Source organism: Barbatula barbatula (assembly GCF_947034865.1).
Source record: "Barbatula barbatula genome assembly, chromosome: 9".
NCBI classification, from domain to species: domain Eukaryota; kingdom Metazoa; phylum Chordata; class Actinopteri; order Cypriniformes; family Nemacheilidae; genus Barbatula; species Barbatula barbatula.
Window position 1 is genome coordinate 15,383,431 of NC_136772.1, and position 26,698 is coordinate 15,410,128.

The following is a 26,698-nucleotide window of genomic DNA, read 5'->3' on the forward strand; positions in this document are numbered from 1 at the left end:
TGACGAACGGAGGATATTTGGACGAATATTTTGTAACCATACAGAACTGGAGCAAAAGGTGTACAAAGGTCATACAAATTACAATGGTGGTTAAAGGTAACCCAAAATTGTACATTCTATGAAATATATTATTGTGTGAAACAGAACAAATTACTTTTCCTACTATGGTAATCAATGGTGTCCCAGAACTGTCACGGTTTGGCCGTGTATATAAAGCGTACCAAACTAAATTGATAAAATAATTAAAATATTTGGGTGAACTGTCCCTTTAAGAACTGCAAATAAATTGCTCAATAAAACAAATAATAAAGTTTGTAACTATTTTTCTTTTGCATTTTTTGAAAAACAGCTAATTTGAAAATGAATGAATAACATCAACAATTACAGTATATTTTCACATTACAAGACACTACTGTGAGGGATATAAGGTAAATGTCTTCTGAAAAGTGACTTTGTACTTCCCTCACTTACTACAAAGAGTATTGTTACATATATTTGTGATGGGTGTGTTGAGATACGAGGGTGCTGTTCAGTGGCAGTCTTTAGAGCCCAATGTCAAAGCCTTGAATATGATGTGGGCAGCTACAGGTAGCAAATGGAGTGAGATGAAGAGGGGTGTGACATGAGACCATTTTGGTTGATTGAAGACCGGATGCACCGCTGCATTCTAGGTCATCTGAAGAGGCTTAATTTCACTACCTGAAAGGCCGGCCAAATCAGCTTTATATTCAGACTCATGGCACTGCGTAATCGCATTACAATTAAATTGCAAAATTGCATTAGAGTGAGTAACCTGAGTATAATTGTAAGATCTGACCCAATGCTGCTCGTTTATTTGTTAATGGGACATAAGTAAGGGGTGACTTGGGTATACACAGATTTTATGATAGAATGTGATATTGGGACCTGGTTGAGAACTTGCAGGCGCTCCCCCCTGGGGAGGAAGACCCAACCCTCACTGTGTCGTGCCCAGTATGCGCCCTGAGCCTCTACTTGGACCGAACGCAGAGCTCCGGATGCTCTGAGCAGTTCTTTGTCTGTTTTGGAGGACAGCAGGGAGACTGTCTCCAAACAGAGACTGACGCACTGGATCGTGGACGCCATCACTTTGGCTTACCGATCTCAGGCCCCTGCCCACTGGCAGTGACTTCTCACTCCACCGGGGTGTAGCCTCCATGTGGGCACTGGCTCAGGGCGTCTCTCTAGCAGACATCTGACTTTGTACTTCCCTTACTTACTACTCTGCTGGAAGTTTGGTCAGGGTGTGATATTGGTCAGATGAAACTGAGTGAGGGCCACATGACCCACCCCAATTGCAACGTTGCTGTGGCAACACAACAAATTGTCATTTAAACGATGCTTCTACAACAAAGTTCTTTTGCATTTATTCTCTCACTCTTCTCTCTCAACCTCACAAATATTGCAGTGAATCTGGAACATGTGATCTGCGAGCGAACCTGCTCTAGAGCAACTTTGAATTCAAAGCCTGCCACGTTATATTAAATTGCTTTGTATTAAAGTCAGGCAACTGTGTACACTGCTGTACACTTTATCTTTTTATTAATATGTTTTTGTTACATTTCCTTATATACACCATGCTCTTTTGATATTGAATTGGTATCAAGCCATAAAAAACCCAGATGGGTCGACCACTAGTCACAGCCGGCACAGTGTAGGTGTTGTCATGGATGCATATGATGTCTTGTCTGACTTTGGTTTGGACAGCGGGGAATGCAGAGGGTTGAGCCAGCATGATAGAGCTCAAGTCCAGGAGCATGGATTCACATCATCTGTTCCGGCAGACTCTACACCTTAGGGCTTTTGTAAGATTTGTTTGCTTGCCATGGCCAGCAAACCCCACTAGCCAATATTTCTCCAATGATGCACCTGAATGTTTTGGCGTGGGTCTACTATCTTACCTGATGTCGCAAATTGTCCTTTTGGTGACATTGCTCTGGGTTACCACTCATTTCAGACTGAGCTCTCTTTCTTTCCATAATCGTTTATCTTAGGGCTATGTATAGATAAACAGCTTTGATATGTCCGAGGGAAAAAGAATGTCAGGTAAAGCTGAAATATTATTTAGGCAGTGGGAAGCATTCATTTTTCTAACTTTTAAAAGTTTGGTGTTTTTTAAAGGTGAACACTTAAGTCAAACTTATTTTCAATGAGCAAACTGTGATTATGCAGCCAAAATCCTGTAAAGGAGTCTACTCACAAAAAACTACAGGAACAGGAACTTTGAACAGTGAATCCATGGCACAGTGTGTACGTTTAAGAGCTGCATGTGTCTCAAGGAAGAAGGTCTAGTCATCTGTCCATTTCTCTGTCTGTAAGGTCATCCAACTCCACCGCTGGGTAACCTTTTCTGGGTAATATCAACACAAAATTCTGGGTTGTTTAACTTAGTGGGTCTAATATAAATATGTTCTATGTTAATTTAATTTAATTCAACGGCTTCGAATTGGAATTCTGCACTGTTTAATACCTCACCTTAAAATTTTTGTAATTTAATTTGATTTTAAAGTAATTCTAAATTCAACATAAAATAGTAGACAACCTCTATGTTTGTTTATTTTTATTTATCTTTTCTTCTACAGTGACGATCCCACGAGATAAACAAATATTTGACATATACAAAGACACATACACAATTAAAACATGTTAAACAAATCATATCATCATGATTCCTTCCTTCCTATGTGCAACTTCGTCGCTCAGGAAACAAAGTGCACTATTAAAACACTATATATTCATCTTACTTCATTCTAATTTCAGCATTTGCTGATAAATATTTAAATCATACTGTTAATATTAGTCAATGCACCATGAACTAACGTGAATAATTGTATCGACATTAACTAACATTATCAAAGATTAAAGCAACACTTTCAGTGTTATTACAACTCTTAACAGGATTAATTTTACTCACACTACCTCTGCAGCCTCCAAGCAGCTACAACCACACTCCGTAAATTCTGTGTTCGGTACACACAGCTGCCAGCGGAAGAGTGCGAAATGGTTTCCAAACAAAGTTTCTGCATACGCTGGATTCGTCAGTTTAGTCAACAAATGTATTGCGCTGCCCACGGGGAAGCTTAAACAGCAAAATTATTTACCACAGTGGTAACAGACAATTGCGCTTATCAACCACATGCGGGAGCCGTGAGCAATAGTTCAATAGTGTGGCTTTAATAAATGCTACTACTGTACATTGCTCATTGTTGATTTATGTTAATGCATTAACTAATATAGCCAAATACAATCTTATTATCATAGCTGTTTTTTAAAATAGCTAAGCTAATGAGAGCTTGTGAAAGATCATATCAATGCAAATTTTTTTGTCCCTTTTTATAATTTATTTTTAAAAACAGAGTATCTCCAAGGGTCTACCCCATGGAGATGTCATCTGTAAATCGTGCTCACGGAGGAAATCACGTTAGTGAGATCTGTTTTCACATTTACTTAATTTTGTTTGGCAACCCGGGAAAAGGCTATTAACAACACAAGATCGAGATCAATACATTATTTCTACATTTCTAATGTCATCTGGTCCTGGATCAGGAGACGGCCGCTAATTTAAATTCGTGCCGAGGCTCTGTGATGCCACCATTAATTCCTGATAAGAAAGGGCCGTTGTACTGCCTTCTTTAATCTCTGACTGATGCTTCTGCATGATCAATAGCCTTTCTTTCTTTATTTCCCGTTTTTCCTCGCTTATTTTTCTTGAAGAGAAGATTGATCGTTCCGAGTTGTGAGGTGTTTGGCTTCCACTCATTATTGTTGCAATTAGGATGCCTCTGGGAACCGGAGGGATGGGTTGCGCGGGGGGCGCGTTAAAATCCTCCGACCCCCTACTATTGTTATCCAGTCTTAGATGATCAGTCAATCAACCCCCGATGACAACTTATTTTGGTGGAGAGGTAGGAAAGCGTCTCAAACAAGTGGATTAAGGAAGCCAGAGAGAAGGATGTGTGTGCGTGGATGTGTGTGTGCGTGTGAGAGAGAGCGGTGGAGAGGGAGAGAAAGCGAGAGAGTGAAGAGCGTGGGGGGGGTTGGTTTGAGTTGCGTCTCCTTGCGCCGGTGAGTAGGAAATAATCACAGTGTTGCTTCCTCATGAATTATTAAGAAGCCTCTTTTAGCTTGATTCAAAATGCTGCATTTTCATGCGTGGCTGTGAAGCAAAGCGGGAGGTTGTCGTTGGGTTTTTTTAGTGCGCGTGTGTGTGTTTGTTTTGATAGGTGTATTACTGCTGGCGAGCAGGACTCAGCGTGCTGAACAAGTGCTCAGATGAGCAGTCCGAGAACGGAGCAGCGCCAACACTGCTGGAACTGGGAGACAGGCAGTCACCTCCACTCCACGCGGCAGCAACAGCCGCTCTCTCTCTCTCTCTCTCTCTCTCTCTCTCTCTCTGTCTCTGTCTCTCTCTCTCTCTCTCTCTCTCTCTCTCTCGCTCTCGGTCTCTCTCTGCCTGCCTGTTTTCTCCTCTGTTCTTACTGGAGTTGAGATCTTGTTCATCTGAGCGCAGGAAGAGGATTGTGAGTGGAACAGGGCTCGGAAGCTGCTATCCAAACATCCCAAGCGCAGACCTGGCTGCCCACATGCCGATCGAATTTGTTTGCAAAATCAAATTTGCAGAGGAGGATGAGAAACAAAAAGGCAACCAGGATGGGGACAAGGAGAGCCTGATCGAGGAGAGCTGCAGTCCCCCAGCAAAGGACCTGGCCGGCTTTGCCAATGCCTGCTCGCTCCACGGGATAAACCATATCTTCGTCTCGGGCCGGCTGGGCGTCAGACAGACACTCTGGGCTCTAGCCTTAGTGGTGTCCCTGGCTCTCTTTCTATACCAGGCGGCAAAGTGTGCCATCTCCTACCTGGAGCATCCCCACGTCACGGCTCTCAATGAGGAGGCCACCCCTGAGATGGTGTTCCCTGCCGTGACCATCTGCAACATCAACCGTTTCCGCTTTTCCGCCCTCACCGATGCCGATATCTACCACCTGGCCAACCTGACTGGCTTGCCCCCCAAAAATAAGGACGGCCACAAGCCCACGGATTTGGAGTATCCGGCTCCGGACATGCAGGACATTTTCAACCGGACGGGTCATCAGTTGGACGAGATGATGAAGAGCTGTAACTTCAGCGGACAGAACTGCTCGGCTGAAGACTTCTCGGTGGTAAGTTTGAGGAAAGTTTTTGACAGCACATTAATAGCCTTTGAAACTTGGCAGAGCTATGTTGCGACTTTAGAAGAATAACTTTAGAGGCAGAAGGTTTACAAAACGACTTAGACCCTTCTGAGACCATTTTAACACAAACAAAATTATTGCTGAATTGTTCCAATATATATAGTTTTATACTGCAGCCTCATGGCAAAAAATATTTTCTTCTCAGTTTAATTAAAAGTCTGCAGGTGTTGCCATCCAACACAATTTATCAGAGTATCTCTACACAAGAGTAAACAGTTTCTTCGTGCATTGAGGTCTACAGATTCACCTTCACTTCTGGTTTCCCCATATGCTGTTGTGACTATTCATTTGGACATAGGTTTGAAATAGGACACAGACCAGACTCACCGCTGTCATTGTGCTCACAGGAGTGGTCCTGTTTCCCAGCGCTCATGATTTCTTATAATGTACCAACAATTTCTGTTTCTCTCGCGGGAGAAGAGCAGGGTGCATTTTATATTTACTTCACCAAGACATCTGTTGTTTTATACTGCCATCAGTGTCAGTTGCTGAAAGAGAGTGCGGCGACAGTATTGCTTTTATAAAACTCCCTTGCATGCTTGCTTGCTCGCTCTTTCTCTTCAGCACTCCTGTGCCAGAAGCAAAGTTTCCTCAATGTTGTATTTCAATCCTGTCTCTGTTGAAATGAAGTATTTATTTCATCTGACATACATGATTTTTGCATTAGCTAAATTGGTTACAAGGAATAGTTTTTCCATATGCCACACAATGTCCACACCAGAACACCAGTCTCTTGTGTCATGTGCACCGAAGGATGAAGGAATATTGCTTTGGTAGTGATGAAGAACATTTGTCAAGCTCTAATAGCATGTGTTAGATGTAGATATCCTTAACTTCCAGAGATCTTGTAAGTTGAATACATGGAAGTGCCCTTTGATGTGTCACAGGGAGACAAGAACACGATATATTTTATCTTAAGTAACGTTCGTATGACGGAAGAAATTAGAGCTGACAGCAGGCTCTCTTCTTCTGCCCCTGCTGTTCTCTGTTTCACCATTGGCCATAGAGGGAACATGTCATGCTTCTGCTGAAAAATAAGGGCAACAATAGACAGTAATGAAATGTGAAGGGTTGTGCTTCCTTTTTGTGTGTGTTGACTGTTAAGGATGTCAAAAATACAGGATATTTGGTTCCAAGTTGGCAAGAAGAGTCTTTGTGTACTGGTAGCAAATAAATACGCAACTCAGATTAACAGGGATTTGTGTAAACAGATTAATAGCATTTCATTGAACATCAATATTGATGAGAAAAATATTCATATTCATTATTGATTTCTATGTTTCTGACTGATAATGTCAGATTTCTATGTTTCTGACTGATAATAAACACAGAGAAACACATTTGGAAGATTTGTGATCAAGGGTGGTCAAGAAACCACCCTTGATCACCATAGTAGGAAAAATGACAATGGCTGTCAAAAGTGCCCCAGAACGGTTCGCTTTCCTACCTTCATCAAAATATCTTATTTTGTGTTTAACAGAACAAAGACATTTACAAAGAAATATTTCCTTCTATGGTAGACAATAAAAATTTGTTTCTGAAGTTTTTGTACAGGCCGTCCCATACAACTGAGAAGTGTGGGCCTACCCCTTAACCTTAAAACGCCTCTTAATGGATTATCTGCTTTAAAAGTTCCCTGTTTCACTCTTCTTTCCCATCAGCCCTGTGATCTGTGTCTGAGCGGCTGTCAGTTAGATTAGTTACGGACATCTTCCTGTCGCCACACATGACAGGTCGATTCCTCCGTCCCGTGGACCGCGCAACTCAGCCAAGGAAACTGGGACCGATTCGGAGGACTGCCTCTTAGCCTCTCGACTGTGACTGCATTTTAGATGTAAGAGTAAACAGGATCACGGTGGCAATCCCAGAAGCCCCTGTGTTATCAGCGGACCGACCGATATTTTTAGCATGAAGTGTGAGAGATGACCTTAGCTGTAGCTCATTGGCCTCTGGATGCGTGCGGATCGCTAGCCCGAGGGAAAAATACACAGCGTGTTGGTATCTGGTCTGCTCCAGATGCTGTGTTTATTTAATGCCTGCATCAGCAGGGAAAGTTGTATATTTTCGATCAATTACCTCTCTGGCATTTAGCCCCACCACTTGGTTTCACTCGTGATATCAGCTGTTCATTTGTCATTTCCACACCCCACAGCTCATTCTCGTGTCCTACTGTTTTTCCCCCATTTAGCTGTTCTTTTGGAAACACAATAATAATAAATAAACAGCAATAATATCATTATATAAAAAAGAAAAAATGCGTATCACTTGGTATTCATTCCTTGACACAAAGGTCTAATTTATCGTTTGATTTATGCTAATGTTAAACATTTCCATTTTGCCTCATAGAGATGAATGGGTTATATAAATACGTTCAATTCAACAAGTATTTACTGATGAAAGATTTTCTACCTGCATATCACTGGATATGCAAAACACAGGCCGTATTTTGGTCTATTATTTTACAGCGTATTGGTCTGTTGACTCTGTCTGAAATCAGTTTATTAAATTAGAAATAAATAGGTCTTTGTTAACAAGGGTCCCAATTGTATTTCAAGGAGAGCGGTGTGTGTTTGTATTTGTGTGTGAGAATTGCATCATTATTTGTTTCCTGTTCCCCTCCGCATGGGGTATAATTAAAACACTCAGCTGGTATTGACTCATGATAATTACTCACAATAGAGATCATAATAAGATGTTTAGGCATAATTGAATATAAATAGCCATGCTTCAATTTTCCCTTTCACCTTGCTGTCTGCTCCGGGTGCTGAAAGGGATGATGGGTGATCTAGTTCAGTCCAGCGTGTACGTGGAGGTCTTTGGATCTTTAAGCCTGTTCCACAGCGTGTGTTTGCTCTCCCTCTTGCTGTGTTTGTAGACAGATTATCCGATTTGTTTAAGGCAAGGACATGCTTTTTGTGCATATATTCCTACGGATAACCAAGTGACACTGACCCAGATTGATTCGAGGCTCAGGGTGAGAATAGACATTATTATAGGGCCCCTGTTAGCATTTGTCATGTCAGTATGGAACAGGGGTGTTGAGAGACAGACGCTTTAATAGATAATTGAATATGTGAGTGTAGTGCTCCTGGGTTGTGATGACAAGCGTCTAATAAAACAACCCACTTCAGGATATTTAAAATGTCAAACTGGTTGAAATTCGAAAAGATTTTTTCAGGTTTCTCTGAGTTTGTGCATTTCGCTGCTGTGTTGCAATTTTTGGTCAGCACGTGATTTTGTGGCTAGTATGGAGTCGGACACATTTCTTCTTTTGTTCATACATAAATGTTGAATACATTTTCATTTTTTATTCTAATTTGTGACCATTAAACTACAAATATAAAAAAGTATACGTTCAGTGTTCATTTTTTATACTTGTCAAAATAAATGAACTAAAAAAAGTATTTGAGTGTTTTTGACTTATACCGACAGAGAGGTAAATCCATCAATCCACGAAAGGTGTTTTTATTTTGAAGCAAAAGTTGATCTTGATGTCAAATATTTCTGTCAAACCTTGTTAAGATGTCCATTATAATAGCTAATAAAGCATAACGGACCGAACGATCTCGTAAAACCACATTTCAATAAACCTTAAATGTAATAAACTCTATCACTTATTCCAGGTATAAGAGTAGTCTCAGGTTAAGCTTGTTCTTCATAGAAGTTCATTATAAAGAAACCACATAACGTGGCTCAAGGCAGCGACAAGCTTAGAACATAAAACTTTTTCTGTTATCATGTTTATGTTTGATATCGGTGATAAACAAATGTATTTATTAGGGTTTTCTGTGGTTGTTGTTTTGGTATGTTAGAAGAAACGCTTAACGCGAGATTCTTCACTTTATCCATTTAATAATGGCTCCTTCTTTTAACGGCACCTAATGTTTATTACAAGTAAAAGGAAATAAAAATGTGTCATAAAAACCATGTGATTGACAAAAGCCTATTGGTCAGTTCGAGATTATGACTGCGTCCAAATACCCCTACTTGCGGTCTTGGCCACTTGAGACCATTTCAGAGCGGAATTCAGGGCTATCCCATCATGCATCCCGATGCCCAGGTCTCAGAAGATGTTGCCGAAAGCTTTCCAGTCTAAATTATTCTTAGCTTGTAGGTGTTAGTTTGTAAAGTAACAATATACATAACAATTTAATGGCATAAAAAATATATAAATGAGAATGATGTTAAAATCATTTAAAGTATACTTCAAGTTTAAAAACTACTAGGCCCATACTTTACAGTGCACTTTCATTTACATTTATTATCCAAAGCGACTTACATTTCATGATACTATACATTTTTGTTTCTGAATATGTGCAATCCCTGGGATCAAACCTATGACGTTAGCATTGCTAATGCCATGCTCTTAGCACTTTGAGCTACAGAAAAGCTACAAAAGCTTTCGTGAACAAAGAATTATCTACAAGTATAGTGAACTAGTAGGGCTGTCACAATTATGAAATTTGGCTGACGATTAATTGTCTAATAAATCATTATGACGATTAATTGTTTGTTTTAGGGCTCTGACATTTAATTCTCAAAATTTTGAGAAACGATCTTATTGTTCTGTCAGTCATAGGAAAGCTTATAGTCAGTTTTTTTCTCACTTCCAAGACTACAGTAAAATTTTACTTGTTAATGAAATTTTGCTAGACTGGTTTTCACAGAGAAATTAGCTTAAGTAATATTAAACTGTAGGTTTGCAGGATATTATTGTGGTATATGCTTTAATGTTGTTTTTTTTAAAGTGATGGAGTTGTGGTGGTACATTTTACCAGTATTTCCATACTTTAGTTACAATATATACACTTATACACTAGAATATGCAATATGCAGGCACTACACCCTTCTAAATGATACTATTCTTTTAAATAGATGTGCAATAATTGCGATGATCTGAAACTATCGCAATGAGATGATTATTTAATAATCGTGACAGCCATACTATATACCTGTAGTGGCTGTGTATTCAAAGTTTCCTGCTTAAGATATACTTAAACAATATAAGTGGTGTTAAAATAGTCCACTTACAAGTACATACATATTGGTATGTTTACTACAGTACATAAAGTAAAGTCAGCATGAAACAAAAAGCGCTTGTCTTCTTTCCAATATCGTGACATTTTCCAACAGTGAAATGAGTAAAATAATGATAATAGGGTGGGGCATGAATTTGTCCGTTGAGAATTGCTTGGATTGTTGTCAATTTCTAATTGCTAAGTGGGTTGATGCACATGGAGCGATGACGTACGTCCACTAAAATCTCAGCAAGCTCTGTTACATCCGGCGCACGTAGCGTCCATAGGAAGCAATGGCATTTTTCACTCAGTTGCTTTAAGATGCACGAGTCAAATTATCCAAACACTACGTCGTACATCAACAACCAAAAGGAAGAAGCACTTCAGGCTTAATATGAAAAAAGCTAAGTACCTCGAGGCATGATCACAAAGGCATATAGCTAAGTTCAGCTGCTGTGTCGACGGTTCAGTGAAATTTGAACGTTTTCTTACTAAACACATCATTATCGTTAAAAGAAAAGTTACCTATGCAATGAGAGCGTAAGTGGATTAGCTGGCTGAGATTTTAGCGGAAGTACGTCATCGCCCTGTATGCATTTACCCCATTGACATGATCTTTTCTCAAGCAGAAAGAAATCTCTGAAATCCCTGCGCTCGCACCATAACACGTGACAGAGAGGTCTTTCAAGGTGGGGGTTAAAGTTGAGATAAAACACTACAATTTTCAAGAAAAAGGGAGATTTGTCAATTTCAATGTCACTGTGACCTTAAATGTATACTTGACCTTTATTTAAGTATATTTAATAAAACTTGAAGTATACTCATTTGCATGTATTTACCCTCTATGAGAGATGGTAAATAATTAATATATGCAAACATTTCATCTAAGACATTTCATGTTTCTAAAGAGACCAGAAGCTAAATGTGATTTTCATCAATGCATTTTACAACAAAATCTTTCCTGAAAAATGTGGCAACTGTATTTAGATCAGGTAAAGCAGTTTTAAGCACAAATCCAATCGCATATACAATCGATTTTAGACCACTGAGCTTTGGTGCTCATGTCAGAGACATGGGTTTGAATATCCTGTCCGCTACCCATCATTCTCCGCTCATCTCTCTACTTTCTTTTTTAATAAACTGTCAAGAATACAATAATAAGAAGATGCTTTGTTCTGCAGTAGTGATTTATTTGAGTGTGCTAGTAGCAGCTGAAAGTTCTTGGAGGCTGACTGATGTCTTGTCTGCTTGAGGTAAGAGACATCTTAGCGCTTTTGGCAGTAACAGGTGTTTCACATTGCGTTAGTGAGGATCTGCCACTCGTCGCTCCTGAGGTAGGAATGTCTTTCTCTCCGAGAGCTCAGCGCTGTGTGAATGACATCAGGTCCCCCTGCGGGCTCAGCGTCTGTCTCTTTTCCCCTTTCCCCCGGCTCTGTCCATCTTCCTGACAGAAACAAGCGACAGAGGGACCGTGAAAGTGACCGCATTCTTGCGGCTCTGTCCAAACAGCCCGTTAATTAGCCCGTTACCAGTTCCGCTGTCGCGGGTCTCCACAGATTATTGAACCGCTGAACTTCTGATACATTAAAATCCCCCTCTCAGAGCCTTCTGCCTGCGTAACACTTTATCTCTCCTTCATCCCATCCTCTGATCAGACGCAATCACATGCGAGAGGCATAGATGTAAACATACTTATCCTCAAGACAGGCCTGCTTTTTGGGGATGTGGGGGCTATTGTAAGTGTTTACATTTCTGTGAAGGATATAAGGACAAACACACACACAAACACACGCAACAAGGAGCCTTTTGAATCCCAGGCAAATAAATCCACACTCTTTACACTAAACGCATCAGCGGCATTCCATAAGACAACCCACACCTGTGTCTGATCTCTGTGTTATGAGTGCAGAGGCGGTGATTCACTTGGAGAGATTTTTCAGTGTTACCGTTTCTATCATCATTCTCAGATTTAGCCAGCTACATCAGGAAAGTCTGCAGCTCAAGGGATGGCTTTAAACTTGCCAAAAACATTCGGAGGCTGAAAACTCCCTCCATAGTCCTCTGAGACATTAGTTCCCACTTACATTTGTCTCCCTCTGACAAGCTGTCCGACGGCTAGTTGAAATGAGTGTGTGTGTGTGAGCACACATACATGCTTCATCATATACTGATAGACTCGGAGGGAAAGATTGATAGTAACCCCTAACTTCAGCTGTTTACTTCACCCTCCCTCCTAAATCAATATATTCTTCTGTCACATTGCTTCCCGGGCCCTAGCCTGGCGTGACTAATTATCTTGTTCCTCTGGTTTTGGCGGGACGTCTGCTGTGGTTGATAATGAGGAGAAGCCAAACATATGGATGCATTTCCATTTCTTCACATACAGTTGTGCTTATTAGTTTCTCATGAGTTTACATAACATTCGGTTTTATTTAGTAGTGCTCTGATAAAATGAAATATTCGCCATACAATACACAAGACGACATTACACACATTATTTGTGATAGACGTGTATGAGTCTCTCAATGTTAGATCTCAACATCATCGAGGTGCTGTGGGAAAGAACTGAAACGTGCAAAGCATACTGGGAAACAAATGAACGTGTAGTACCTGTAAGATTCATGACAAGAACAATGAGAAGCTTTACAGCTTTACAGGACAAACTGGAACGAATGCACAACATACCACAAACAGACATTGATGTTCAAGGAGGAAACAAAATATAAAAAGACTGAAGCATAATAATTTGTTCAAATAATTGTGACTTAAATAACTTAAAAACATTTATTATGACCCCTTTCATTTTGAGTGAACTGTAGCAAAATGCATTCTTACGCAATACAATTTTGTAATGCACTGAAATACCACAAGATGAATATACTGTTGACTGTTTACATACGCCACTAGATATTTTCCTAGCTAATTTTACATCCACTACTTCCTCTTCCCCTGACTTAGAGACAATAAAAAAACGATAAGTCCCAAAGAGAAGAGAAGCAGTGGTCTGTCTTTACTATCTGACTGGATTTAAATCGGGGGCCCAATGATATAATTTTACCAGATTCTGAGTTGCGCGTCGCATACATCACCACAAACACACGTAACAAATGATTCAGGCCTAGCAACCGAACCTGACCGGGTAATGGATGTGTGTTTTTCTCATGTCTCTTTCGCCACACTTTAATTAATGTGTGAAAATGCAGCATATGCTTAAATATCAAATGGATCTCACATGTAAAAATCTTTGTTTTGCTTAGTGCACGGAAATGTCAGCGCTGAGAGTGCGGCAACATAAAAGCAGAAATAAAAGGACATAAATGTCATTCAGTTCATGCGGGTCTGTGGGCAAGCAAAGCATGAAGGGCTGGCGAGTGTGCTTGGTTGGACGATTAGGCCGTGCTCTGAATTATGTCAAATGTCACACACTTGGCGCCGGCTTTTGCTGATCTTTGTTTTGTTTGTACACTCGCATGTATTACAGAGCTGAGTGTACTGTTTTTTAAAAATTGTGGCGAGAGCTCCTTGTGCAGTCAAGTCTAAAGCAAATAACAAAGATTGCATACCTAAGTCACTTGCACTATTTTAGTCTAAATTATTATCTGTTCATAGCCACCTGTACATTAATGTTCATAGTATATAGCCATTTGTATATATTGTTCATAGTATATACCTACTGTCATATTTTCATAGAACATTCCTACTGCAAAATATTTGTATAGTCCATGCCCACTGTATTATATTCTCTCATATTGTATTCTGTATTTATTCTAACTGTATATCCTGCACTTGCTAACTGCACTTCTGGTTAGACCTAAACTACATTTCGTTACACTGTACTTGTATATGTGTAATGACAATCAAGTTTAATCTAATCTAAAAAAAGATTAAGAAAATGTGTTTCATCTTATATTTTCAGGTACTTTTGAACTGTTACATCTGGTACAACATCATTATATCACACAAGTATTTTCTTTAGTCTTGGAATACAAAATGATTGTTTTAGTTTTTAAATGTATTTAGTTATTTGTAGTACTTTATATAAGCTTATAACACTGAAGTTATTTCTAACATATCTAAAAGTTCTGAAGACATTTTTGACCCTGTGTGTGATCATAGGTAATGCTTGTTTATCGCCTGTATATTATAGATTAAATGATACAGATAATATAAACAGTAGGCTACTCTAATTTTCATTAGTAATACTCAAATTAATAATTTTGAATATTATCATTGACACTGTTTTATTATTATGCACACAATATGGCGTTTGACATGTCCTTAGCCAATACTAAAGATATCAAAGTTATAGACGGGTTCAAAACAACAACATACATTTTTTTTTTACTTCTGGTAAACATTCGCAAAGAAAAGAGTCCCTGCTGATTATTTCTGATAACAAGCAAAATAAATAATAAGTAAATTACATTCGCTAGCAAGTTAAAAGTATGCCTAACCAGTATGATTTTGGGTGAGCGGTAGAAGAACCTTTTATATGCGACAAAACTTATGCAACAAAGTTACACAACCCATTCAACAAATTGTTGATTTAATCAAATTAATATACAATAAATGTGTTTATTAAAAGTTCTTTACATTGAACAGTAAATAAAAAATGACACTAGCTGTGTTTATTCAGGCAGGGTCATATTCATTCTGAAAGTTAACTTCTGAAAGTTTATGTTCTAAAGTCCTGTTCACACCAACAATAATATTCATAATAAATTACCATATAATACTTTAAAATGTAAAACATAATGTTATGTTCCACTGGTAGTTTTAAACTCAAATGGATTTTGATAGGCTGCCAATGCTGAAAGTGATCTCAGCCATGTCCTTCCTTTGTCTTAGTTCTGGTGTGAACGCTGCTATTCTTTGTTATCATAATAGTTAGTTATTGTTCTGGAGCCTTAAGACCAGAGGGGGGCTATCCATATGCATTTGAGTTAATCTCAACTGTTCATCTCAATAACTTGGCTGTTACATAACCTTCGAAATTGGAATTCAGGGAACTCATGAACTATAAAATGCCAACATGACATTGCTACTGACACCACAAGAATGTATGTGAACTATGGTCCAAACTGTAAAACTGTGAGCATAATGTTTATCAAAAACCACCAAACAGCTCATACAATGACTCCAAATCTTCCCCAGTCAAATAAACAGCAAGTATTTTCGTTTCTGTTTTGAGCTCGCACAATGAATCCAAATCTTCTGTAGTCTAACAAAAAGCAAGAATGTTCATCTCTGTTTTGAGCAACAAACCTTGCTTTAATACTACTCCCAGGAGACTGATGCAGAATGCTGCACCTCTGCACCTTCTCCCCCCTCAGCGCAGATAGCGGAGCTGAAAGCTCTCGAACATAAGCTTCCTGAGGGTAGTGGGCTTTTGTTTTTCTTCTAAAAGCAGCAATGAAATGCATACTTTTTGGATTAACACAACACGCTTAGAGTAATTTACATGCATTTAATTCTGTGTGGACTTTCAATGTGTCTGTAGATAAAAGTGTTTTAGAGATATTTGTTGGACCTGCTGGATATTTTGTTAGGGGAGCTTGTAAACACCAGGGGCGATTCTAGGTTTTCAATATTAGGGGTGCTCAGCCTCTAGTGGTCTGCTGACCAACTATTGTTATCTGTCCCTAGAACACGACTTAAAAATAGGGGAGATCGAGCATTTTCAATCGTGGCCCCTAGGTTTTGGAATGATCTGCCTATGCGTGTTAGAGTAGCTCCCAGCCTTGACATTTTGAAATCACGACTCAAAACACACTTTTATTCATTGGCTTTTAAACCAGCCTGAGAGTTTATATTTTGCATTTTAATCTTCTAGTTTGTCACTTGTTTAACTTGTGTTTTGTACTCATGTCATGTGTTTATAAATTTGTCTGAAATTATGTCAGTGTCCAGCACTTTGTCTTACCTCGGTTGTTTTAAATGTGCTTTACAAATATAAATAGTTGTTGTTGTAGTGAGGATTCATATGAAGAGTTTGGTTTCAAAAAGAGATAACTCCATTTAAAATATTGTTTAAATATCATGCATCAAACTGCAGTTGGTTTGTTTTGATTTAAGCCATAATACCTACAAAAAATACAGCTAGTAACACAATAAATACATGATAACATCATGAAAACATGATATTTTATTTACGGTATGTATGTATGTATGTGTATATATATATATATATATATATATATATATACAGCCACTCTCTAAGTGTACATTACTAAATAGCTTCCCCAGTCTGAACTAACTCTGTCCGTGTCATGATTCTGCTGCATCATGTCATGTTTCTCTTAGTATAGTGGCAGGATCATGACAGAACCTCATGTTTAATGTGGAGAGATGCAATCTTTATGGCCTTCCATACACTCTCTCCGGTCTCGTCTCTGTTCCCATCCTCTCGTTACCTCGTTATTGATTAATGCCCTACACCTGTTCCCCTCTTGATTTGCTCCCTTATTTAATGCCCTTGTGTCTTCTGTCTTGTGCTGGTTCATTGTGGTTTGTGTGGTGAGTTCATGTGCCTGTGTTTGTTAGTCATGTGTAGTTTTTGTCAAAGAGTTAATTTAAGATTTGTTTAAGTGTAGTTAGTATTAGTCCTGTCATGTTATTGTATCCCTGTTTTGTTCTGTTACCCCCCGTGGGTCTTTGTTTTATTATTTATTAAATTATCTGTTAACCCCTTACCTGCTGTCTGCACATGGGTCCTCTGTCCTTGTCTCACCACTCGAGAACCATGACAGTCAGCCTGTCGTCTTTCAGGGGTCTCTCAAAACTACCCTCAACACTCTATCACTAGGTGCAGAAAAATAAAACAGAACTTTATAATGAATTACACATTTCTGTGTGCTACAATATCATCGTGATCATTTACTAAAGTATGCCTTCATTGGTGTGAAGTGCTTTCATTGTGCTTGGGTAAACAACTATATAACAGTGACATCGGGTGAACGCAGACAAAACTTTTTACAGTGGACATGAAAGGGTCTTGTATCGCTCCCGTATTGTATATGTATTTATAACAAAGAATTGCAAAGATGCAGCTGTTATGTTAATGCACACAACTGGTACTCTGCTTATGACTTTCACTCCACTCCACTGCTGTGTACTAAAGAGTTTTGAAGAGGACAATAAAACAATCTCAAATTATTGTAAAGATTACTCACAATTTTTTTATGGGGCTAAGCTAGAAAGTTAAGGTGGCTAAAGCCCACCTAAAAAGGGCCTAGTAACGCCACTGTGAAACATGTGGCGTGGGTATGGTAAACCTAGCCACATCTACTGCTACTGTAATTTTTAAAGACATTTTATCATGTTTACTTCTAAGTAATAAGCCACAATATTACTGCGTAAATGATAATGAAATCAGCTCTGTGTGACTGCAGCTATCTTAGCGAGGAGTTTCAAATGGCCCCTTGGATAAACTATCATTAAAAACCCTATGCAGTACACAGTACATCAACATCTCACACATTACAAATAGTTTTCATCATAAAAGCTCCCTATATAGATTCCTCACAGCGGACATTGGTGTCCGAACAAACCGCAGCAAGATATGCAGCACATTAGACAGTCATTCATCTCAAGGTTTCGTCAATGTTGACAAACCACTCGACCTTCAGATGTATGGAAATGTCATCTAATTCATCAAGCTCTGCTTGATTCACCACCCCTCATTTTCCCGTCCAAGTACATTTCAGTTATGAAGTGTGCTGAAGAACATATAGACTGTAATGAAGCCATTAAAAAGGGCGAGATTACTTTGCATCATGCCGCAGAATGAAATGCAACGCAGCGTCTATTTATTCAGCAGTGTTCTTTAAAGGCCCACCGTATGAAAAATGCATGACTGCGCATTGGAAATGAGCTCTGTCCCTCATTGGCCGTAATTGTTTTGTAATTTAGCAGCGTAAACAAAGGCCGGTCAGTCCGGTGCATCTGCAGACTCAAAACTAAACTAAACTGCAGTTTTTTTATGTTTTCAACTTTCAACTGTAGTTTACATAAAGTGAACGGACGTGTAAAGGACCTTGAGGAAAAATTCAGACGTATTCACGGTTGGCAGGATTAGACTGCGGCTTGCTGACATACAGGGTGAAATTTTTATGACACCTTGAGCAGTAATGGCTAAGGGTGCTTTACTGTAGTAAATTGTAGTTACATTCACGCTGAAGGCAAAGCTGTTTGTGGTCACAGAAATAGCCAAAACAGCCACAATGTGAATATGTAATTCATAATAGTTGTTTGCCTTGCATATCCTATTTTCTTTTCTTGACATTCAACTGATTTAGACAGAGTGAGAAACGTGTAAAACATTTGTACTGTTTTTGTTTAGTGTGGTTTTCTATATCACTTTTCTCTCAGAAATATGTGCAGACCCTGCACGCTTCTGTGCCGTACGTGCCTCGCTGTTCTTTAAAAAAAAAAAACATTTCTCACGTTGTCCCTCTGCTCGGAGAGCGCCTTCAGTTCAGTAACTGCGTCTGAAGTCTGTTGCTTTTGATGTGAAATTTCCTCAGTGTTATTCAAGGCCATTTGCAGCGTAAGAACTTGCTGGCAGCAGTTGGGACCCTCTAAACGGCCACCCAGTGCGTTTGACACCTTTACAACTATCAAAGTGAACATTTTTTAATGTTGAATCTTCTTGATATTCTACTAGTTCGAGAATCCAATGTGTTCTCTACAACCTACAGACAGCTATATATATAGTTTGAACCACTGAAAGTCTTTTTTAAGTGTTACATTTTTATCATTACTTAGGGCTGTTCAATGATAATTCGCAATCAATCTCATCCAGATAAAAAAATGTTTATACAGTACATAATACTGTATATGTCTGTGCATTGTGCATATTTATTTGGTATTTATAAACTCATATATTTTATTTTGAGAAAATATTTGCATGTGTGCAGTATATTTATATAATAATTATTTTGACATATACTGTGTTATGTAAACAGAAAACGTTTATTCTGGATGCTATTAATTGTGATTAATCCTTGACCAACCGTATCAGTACTACAATTTTAGTGAATAAAATCGTAAGTATGTGGTATTTAAAGTCTTTGCTATGACAATATACACTCCAGATGGAACGGAATCCACAAATTTGTGCCAAAACTGATGATCCATGTTATCCCAGCATGATTTGTTAATGTTCCAAAAAGCGTCATGTGTATTTCAATGAAGGCACAGAAAGATGTTAACATGGTTTATGTCACAGATTGCTGGCCTCGTTGTTTCAAAATCCTAAACGTTCTGTTTAGTTCTAGGTTTTTACTCCACTTAAGTCATTTGGACTATCCTTGTGTTTCTATAAATATATTGAAACGCCCACAGTTTCTATCTGTACATGTCAGTTGTAAAATACAAGTCAGTGATAGAAAAGCATTATCATGGCAAACTAGATATATCAGGTTAGTGATTTATTTTCTTTCAGCACAGTAGTTGACCTCTTTCAATCATACTGCTGTCCTTTAACCTGACAGTGCCTCAACGATTAATTCTGTTTGTCCTAATGTATAGTAATGAGAAAGTTGTGTGGATTTGAGTGTCAATAACTTGAAATACGGCCCTGCTCCCTAAATGCATGTGCCGTTCAATAACCTATTAAAGTTGAATCACAGATAAGTTGGCGTGCATCAGGAAAGCAATCTGAAATTTGTGCTGACATTGATCCAGCAGGAAAGACCTGATGGCTCCGATTAACACTTCTGTCCCGGGAGAGGGGCGAGGGAGGGGGCATGCTAGCTATTAATATCGTGAGATGTTCTTGGCCTTTCCTAGCATATGAGCTTCATTTATGAGCTCTGTATAAAAAGTAAAAGTGTGCAAACAAATGATTCGGCTCAGGCAAACAGAATTATTGTAGCAGGAATTCAGTTTCTCAGCTGTGTTTGTAGTAAAAACAAATGGATGGATTTCTGTTTTATAGGTGTTTCAACTATCTCTTTATATTAACCTCTTCGGCACTGGAGCATATGTTCCACGTACATTGGAGAATTTTACAGAAGACCGTAAAATTTTTACAATAACTGGCCAAAATGTTCCATGTTATGTTACTCTTAAGTGTTAGCTGAGTCATATATAAAATGAAAGCTCTCAATCTGTTTTGTGACGTTGTGTGATAAATATGAATTCGAAAATTATTTTGAATTCGATTTTCACATGGGGGAGGAGGTGGGTTTTGAGATGAAAATTGTTCTTTTATGTTACAAAAATGAGAAATTGATAGGGCTGGTAAGCTGTTCTACGCTTTTAAAATATATCGTACATGTCTAGTTTTTTGCTTTACAACTTATAGATTTGACAGTGCAATATTGGACCCACCGGTGGGACGGCAGGGGGTGGGAGTGGGTCTGCAGCAGATAACATGTAATATCATACAGACAAAAGAAGGCTAGTACCTGAATTCATTTTAATTTAGCCTTTTAATGTAGCTTTCAGAAGTTATGAAATGTTGTCTCGCCATTTTTAAAAAGACCTCTGCATTAACGCCGCTTTGATAATTTTTTACATTTGCATGTTTGGTCACAAAGTGGACGGAATGGAAGTGCCTTGTCGATTTCCCCGAACACAGATTTTGTTCCATCCTAGATCAACATGCAGTCTTTTCCTCTGTATAAATCAGATGAACCTCAAGCCGATGTCAGGGACATATGTGTGTGTGTGTGCGTCTTTTGTTCTAATTCATTGAAAATAGCTAGAGCCTGAAAAGTGACGTCTCAAACAACATTTATATTTTCAACAATTTAATTTCGCAGCGTATGAAAAGGGCATCATTTAGACTAAATATAGTACTTGTACTAATGAGGGATGAAACGCGGGCTGGTGTTTACAATTGCCCTTGACATTCTCGTTGGGATTAATGGACAGCTAAATGGAGCACCCCAGGAAGAATCTGTTAAATCCAGGAATAAATGTCACAGCTGTTCAGTCAAAAATTACGCTGCAATTTTTTTCTTCTCTTTTCATCCTTCTTGACCTTCATGGCCTGTTCTTGGGAAAGTGAAGAACATGTTAACATTTCGTTTATATGCATAAGCCCCCTGATAGGAGCCAAAAAAAACATTTGCCAAGTATGCTTGTTTTCTGAAGGTGATATTATAGCGCGCTGTCCACGTCCACAATGTGAGCATCAGGTCCTGGCTTCCGGATTACATAAAGGAATTCTTACTATCTACATTTTCTGGATTGAGAGATACCGTTTTCTTTCCTGTGTTGTCGTGTCTGATTTAAACAGGAATTTATGACAAAAACCAAAGGTCATATCGTTTTTTAAATAGTTTAAGGTCTTTAATTTACTTCAAGTAAGAAGGTAATATTGGAAGGAGGTGCATAATCGTTCATATTTGTTCATATTTGGTTGTACACAAACATAGATCCTCAAAGCTACCAAACATAAAGCCTCAATTTTAAAAAATATTTTATTTCAGGGGGCCTGGAGTGTCCTTGGAATTTTATTTGTCCATTAAATGCACTTTCACCCCATCCTAGATCAACATGCAGTCTTTTCCTCTGTATAAATCAGATGAACCTCAAGCCAATGTCAGGGACATATTCAGGCCATCGCAAATTTCCCAGTCTGTTTATACTGCAGAAAACACATTTCAGGTTGCATTTACATATAATAGGACCACAGCATTCACAAAGTCCTTTCTCAACATTCAAACAAGTAATGATGAAACCGTACTGATATAAGTCAGTGAAGGAAGCAATACGGCAGGTGTAATGAAGCTCATGAAGAGGTCACCTTTCTCTCTCTTCTAATTCTTTCTGTTCCTCATTTTTATGAATGCTCTCGGAGTGTGGAGCCTAATCTCGGTAGACACAACATGTACTTTGATGTTGCATAAATAAAAGCGTTTCCAACCCAAACAGTGGAATAATTTGCCTGGGATTAGCATTTCATTACAATAGAAGTGTGATGGTATGCAGACAAAAGGTGTGAAACACGGCAGAAGTGGGACCACGGCGGTCTGCTGCTTGGAATATGTAAGAGCTGGTGAACTCTGGTTTGAAAAGCTCCCCATGAATTAAACATGCACTGGCTTTACCTCACGCTGAATAGAAACACTACCTCTACGTTAACGGATGTCGACCAGCTTGTTGAATCCGAAAATTAACCTGAACTACAGTTTCGTACTTATTAATACATTTTTGCTAGATTTGTGTTGTTTTTTGGTTATTGCCAGTGGCTGCGTTCTGTACCATGCTTGGAGGTTTCGGTGGCTTCGGGTATGTACATAAGATAGAATGGAGAAAAAACGAGAGCTAGAGTAGTTTGTATTATATATATAGAGAGAGAGTTCTTATTAAATTGTAAAGCCAGAGCGAAGAAAAAGTATTTTTCCAAAGAGCAAGTTGGAAGCATACTGTTAGCAGTATAATTTGGCAAAAAGAAGGAGAGTCCCGCTGTCTGGTGGAGTGTGTTTATGTCTTGAACATGCAATTACCCTCGATTTCATTTCTTACAGATGAGTGTGGCTGCTCACCGGAGCAGCAAACGAAAGAGTCGAGGGGCTTGTTGACATCGCGGTATGTGTAGTCGCAAGAATCCTGTAAGCCGGCCATCATTAGAGCTTGGAGGCTCATATGGTGGTCAACAGTTGGGTACACAAACTCTATAGTGTTTATTTTAAGCTGTCAACATCTGGTGGAATTACAGGGGTTTTGTTGGATGAAGTGAATGTTAGCCTTCTAATGGTTTTCATGTGATGGTTTGCCTCAGAGAGGTCTTTACAATCTCAATGGAAGCTTCAAGGCTTTCACATGACCCACTGGAAGTTTGAGGTTTTAACTCTGCCATCTCTGCTCTCGGGCATTCATTTTTACATGTACACTTTTTTTGAGTCCATTACCTCACCTTTAAATGCCATGTAGAGCTGCAGGAAAGTGACGTTCTGGACAACCCAACAAGAACAGACATATTCCCAGGCTGTTTACCAGAAATTTGACGTGAAAGTCACCAGGCGGGAAATATAGTTTCACAATGTAAAGAGGCCTCAGAATATATTATACATATTGTGCGACTATTTAAACAGTGTTTTTTTTAAATACATTGCTGCAACATTAAAAAAGTTGGTACAAACACCTGACAGAAATTACTCCTTTGAAGCGTCTTACATTTTTTACTCATGTGCAGTACATGGATGTACAGGTGTTTTCAGACTTTTTAGTGTGGACGAGAAGCTTCTGGAGAACATTTGTGTGAACAAAGATTGCTTTTAAACAAAAACTCCACACACAACCCACAATCCAGAACTGTTTGAATTGTGAGATAAAGCCTGTGCTCTGGTTTGATGTGTGCGGTTAGTTAGCACAAATAGAACACAAATCTTAGGAACAAGAGATTATAAAATAAGGTCTATGCTCAGCGCCCTGCTCTAATCATGAGAAAAACTAACAAACATGTTTGTGGCCATAGGCACGATTTATGCACCTCAGAAGTGACCCTGGACCACAAAACCAGTTAAAAGGGTAAATTTTCTGACATTCAGATTTAAAATCTGAAAGCTGAATAAATACGCTTACCAATGATGTTTGGGTTGTTAGGACAGGACAATATTTGGCTGAGATACAACTATGTTAAAATATGGAATCTGAGAGCGCAAAAAATCTAAATATTGAGAAAATCGCTTTAAAAGTTTTCTGTCTCAGGCCATTTCTAAGAAGAAACAGGTTTGTTTTAATGCTCTATATTGGCTTACTGCTGTGATGATGTTGTGGAGAGCAGATGAACCCAAAATCGGAAATTCTAAGCTTTTGATACCAAACTTGAGTGGGTTATTCCAAAGAGCAGGCAGCAGCGAGTGGAGTTTGTAAGCGTGTTTCCTGCCTTTTTTGTGATTTTGCTTCATCCACTCACATTAATAAAGTTATCATATATGTATGGTAGGAAATTTACAGAATATCTTCATGGAACATGATATTTTGGCATAAAAGAAAATCAATCATTTTGACCCATACAATGTTTTGTTGGCTGTTGCTACAAATATACCCGTGCTGCCCATGACTGGATTTGTGGTCCAGGGGCACATATAAAAACATTAATTAATGGCGTTATTATTTATCATTACATCAAATTCTGTAAACTAACCGTAGTAACATTTTCCAATTATTTATTTATTTGTTTGTTTGTTTATGTGTTTGTTCTTACCTTTACCTTTTGTCTTCTGCAGATACATACACATGCTTAGATGTGGGTTCCACGTTCCCTCACATGGAATTGCCAATTGCTTGCGGTCACAGCAGTTTACTTGCGGCTTCTTTTTTCACTTGGCAGGCAATAGAAATTCAGTTCGGGTTTTTGGCTTTGTTTGAAGTGCAAAACTACACAACAGCTTTCCTGCATGATTCTTATTCCTAAAGTAAGAAACACCAACCAAATAGACCCTACTAACAATCCATTTTATTTGAAAAGCTTATTTGCTTTAGATCAAAAGTTTTAATGCCGTTCTAATTCATCTTAGAGGTTTTCTTAATGCCATGCAAGGCTGAGAAATATTTTTGAATTCCTTTTCAAAGACCTATACCAAAACAGGAAATATCTAACACTTGCTGTGGGCCTGGCCATCCTTATGGCTCGTTCACACAAGGGATCATCGCCCATGCTTGCGGCTTTAACATCCTCCATGGGATTTTCTTTGTGTTCTTGCCATTTTGTTGTTTACAGCTAATACTACATTAAAATCATCATACACCTCCTCACTGCGTTGGAAATGCTATCAATCACCCACATAAACACTGTATTTTAACATTTGTATTCTATTCAAATATCTGTAATTATGTGTATTTTACTCAATGTTCAGTTTTGTCACAAATAAGCATCCATTTCTGCTGAACCCTTACATGTTTATATAACCTTTTCAAGAACCCAAATACAAGACACAAAAAACATTGACATCTGTTATCTAATGGAATGTAACAACAACAGGTTTCTGCTATGAATCATAGAAAATGTTCAATTATTGTTTTGTTGTTTGCATACCTTGACATGGCTACGTATTGCCGTTAGTGTGTCCAATTTTTCACCTTGTTTTCTGACGATTGACCTTTTAACAGTTCAGTTTGCAGTTCTGTTGAATCACATCTGGCTAGTTTCCACAAGTCTTTCACAACACTGATAATCATCCCCATTCCCTAACTCGCTAGACAAGATAAAAGAGCGTGATCCCTAACATATTGATGTTGGGATTTAGAAGAACCCTATTCCAGACAATCCCAAACTTTAGATGTGTTTTCATCAGTTTCCCTAGACACACCGGGAGTACGAGCTAACCTCTCTCCGTTATCTTCCCGGAGTATATATTCTTCTTATATACTTAATCTTCCTGATTACGACAGGTGCGAGAGCCGTCAGGCCCGGTGAGTGTCGCTGGAGAGGCTAGGGTTCTGATCTGACAGGGGAACGAAATTAATTCCTGCCCTGTGAGAAATTAGGCTCTGTGTTCCTTTCCTCACTTCTGGTGCTTTGATCAAGCCCTTTCGTGATTCGAGACTGACCCTGACATGACAGACCGGAGAACTTGTAAAAGAAGCAACGGGGAAAAAAAGGAAAACTTTCTCTGATGTGCCCAGGGAAGGCAAGAGAGAAAAGAACGCCTGTTATTCAGAAGCTGTCGCTCCACCCCTCCTGGATGTCTGGTGGGTAATAAAGATTTCATGTATTCATTTTACTCAGGCAAAAATTGCAATCTATAATGACCTGACATTTCTTTTTTAAAACTAGCCAGAAGCCTCATGATTTGAATGTTAAGCAGCGTCTCGGCTGACTCCGAGCTCGCCTGGAACCTGCTTTGAATTCCATCGGCTTACCAGTTAGTGGACGTAGATGCACTTGCAAAATGTGTATGTTGCGGCTTCCCATGTATCTTTTCCTTTTTGTACTGAATGGAGAGTGCTTGTTGAATCATTTTAAAGCTTTGCGGGCAAACCTGCCTTTTTGTATCTGAAAAATCTGCAACACAAAAACCCGTCCCTTATCCAGCGATTCAAAGGCAAAAGAACCGCAAGCGGAGAGGGGCCTTGTGAGTGGAGTGCTGAATCGGTTCATCAACTTGGGCCTGCAATATATCTACCTGATTGGTGTGTTCCCATCAGGCTTTGAGTTACATTTTTCATGTCACCCCAGACACTCCGTCTGGAGAAAAGAGATGTGACCGTGCTTCAGAGGCTGGCTGGGTCCTAGCCCTGTGTATTAAAGCTAAATCTAATACAATTTATCAGCTTTAGCGTGGAGAGTCATGGAGATTATGAAGTGTGTGGAGGGCTCATCATTTTGCATTCTCTGTAGGTTCTCAAAGCATGCCTGCAGTCGCTTGAAATGCTTTAAAGCCTTTCAGTGGCTCTTTAATGTCGAGGTTTTACTTAATCACAGGGTATCTCAGATACTTTTACCCATATATGTCTATATATTCCTGTAAT

General features: G+C 38.9%; 1 protein-coding gene across 1 annotated transcript in view; it reads left to right on the forward strand.

Annotated features, from left to right (window-relative positions):
* Window positions 1–4,488: 4,488 nt before the first annotated feature.
* Window positions 4,489–26,698, forward strand: part of asic4a (acid-sensing (proton-gated) ion channel family member 4a) — a 91,489-nt gene continuing 69,279 nt past the window's right edge. The window contains exon 1 of the mRNA XM_079464109.1: window positions 4,489–5,177. Coding sequence (XP_079320235.1) covers window positions 4,602–5,177 — 576 coding nt within the window. The 5' untranslated portion in view covers window positions 4,489–4,601. The remainder of the gene's footprint in view (window positions 5,178–26,698) is intronic.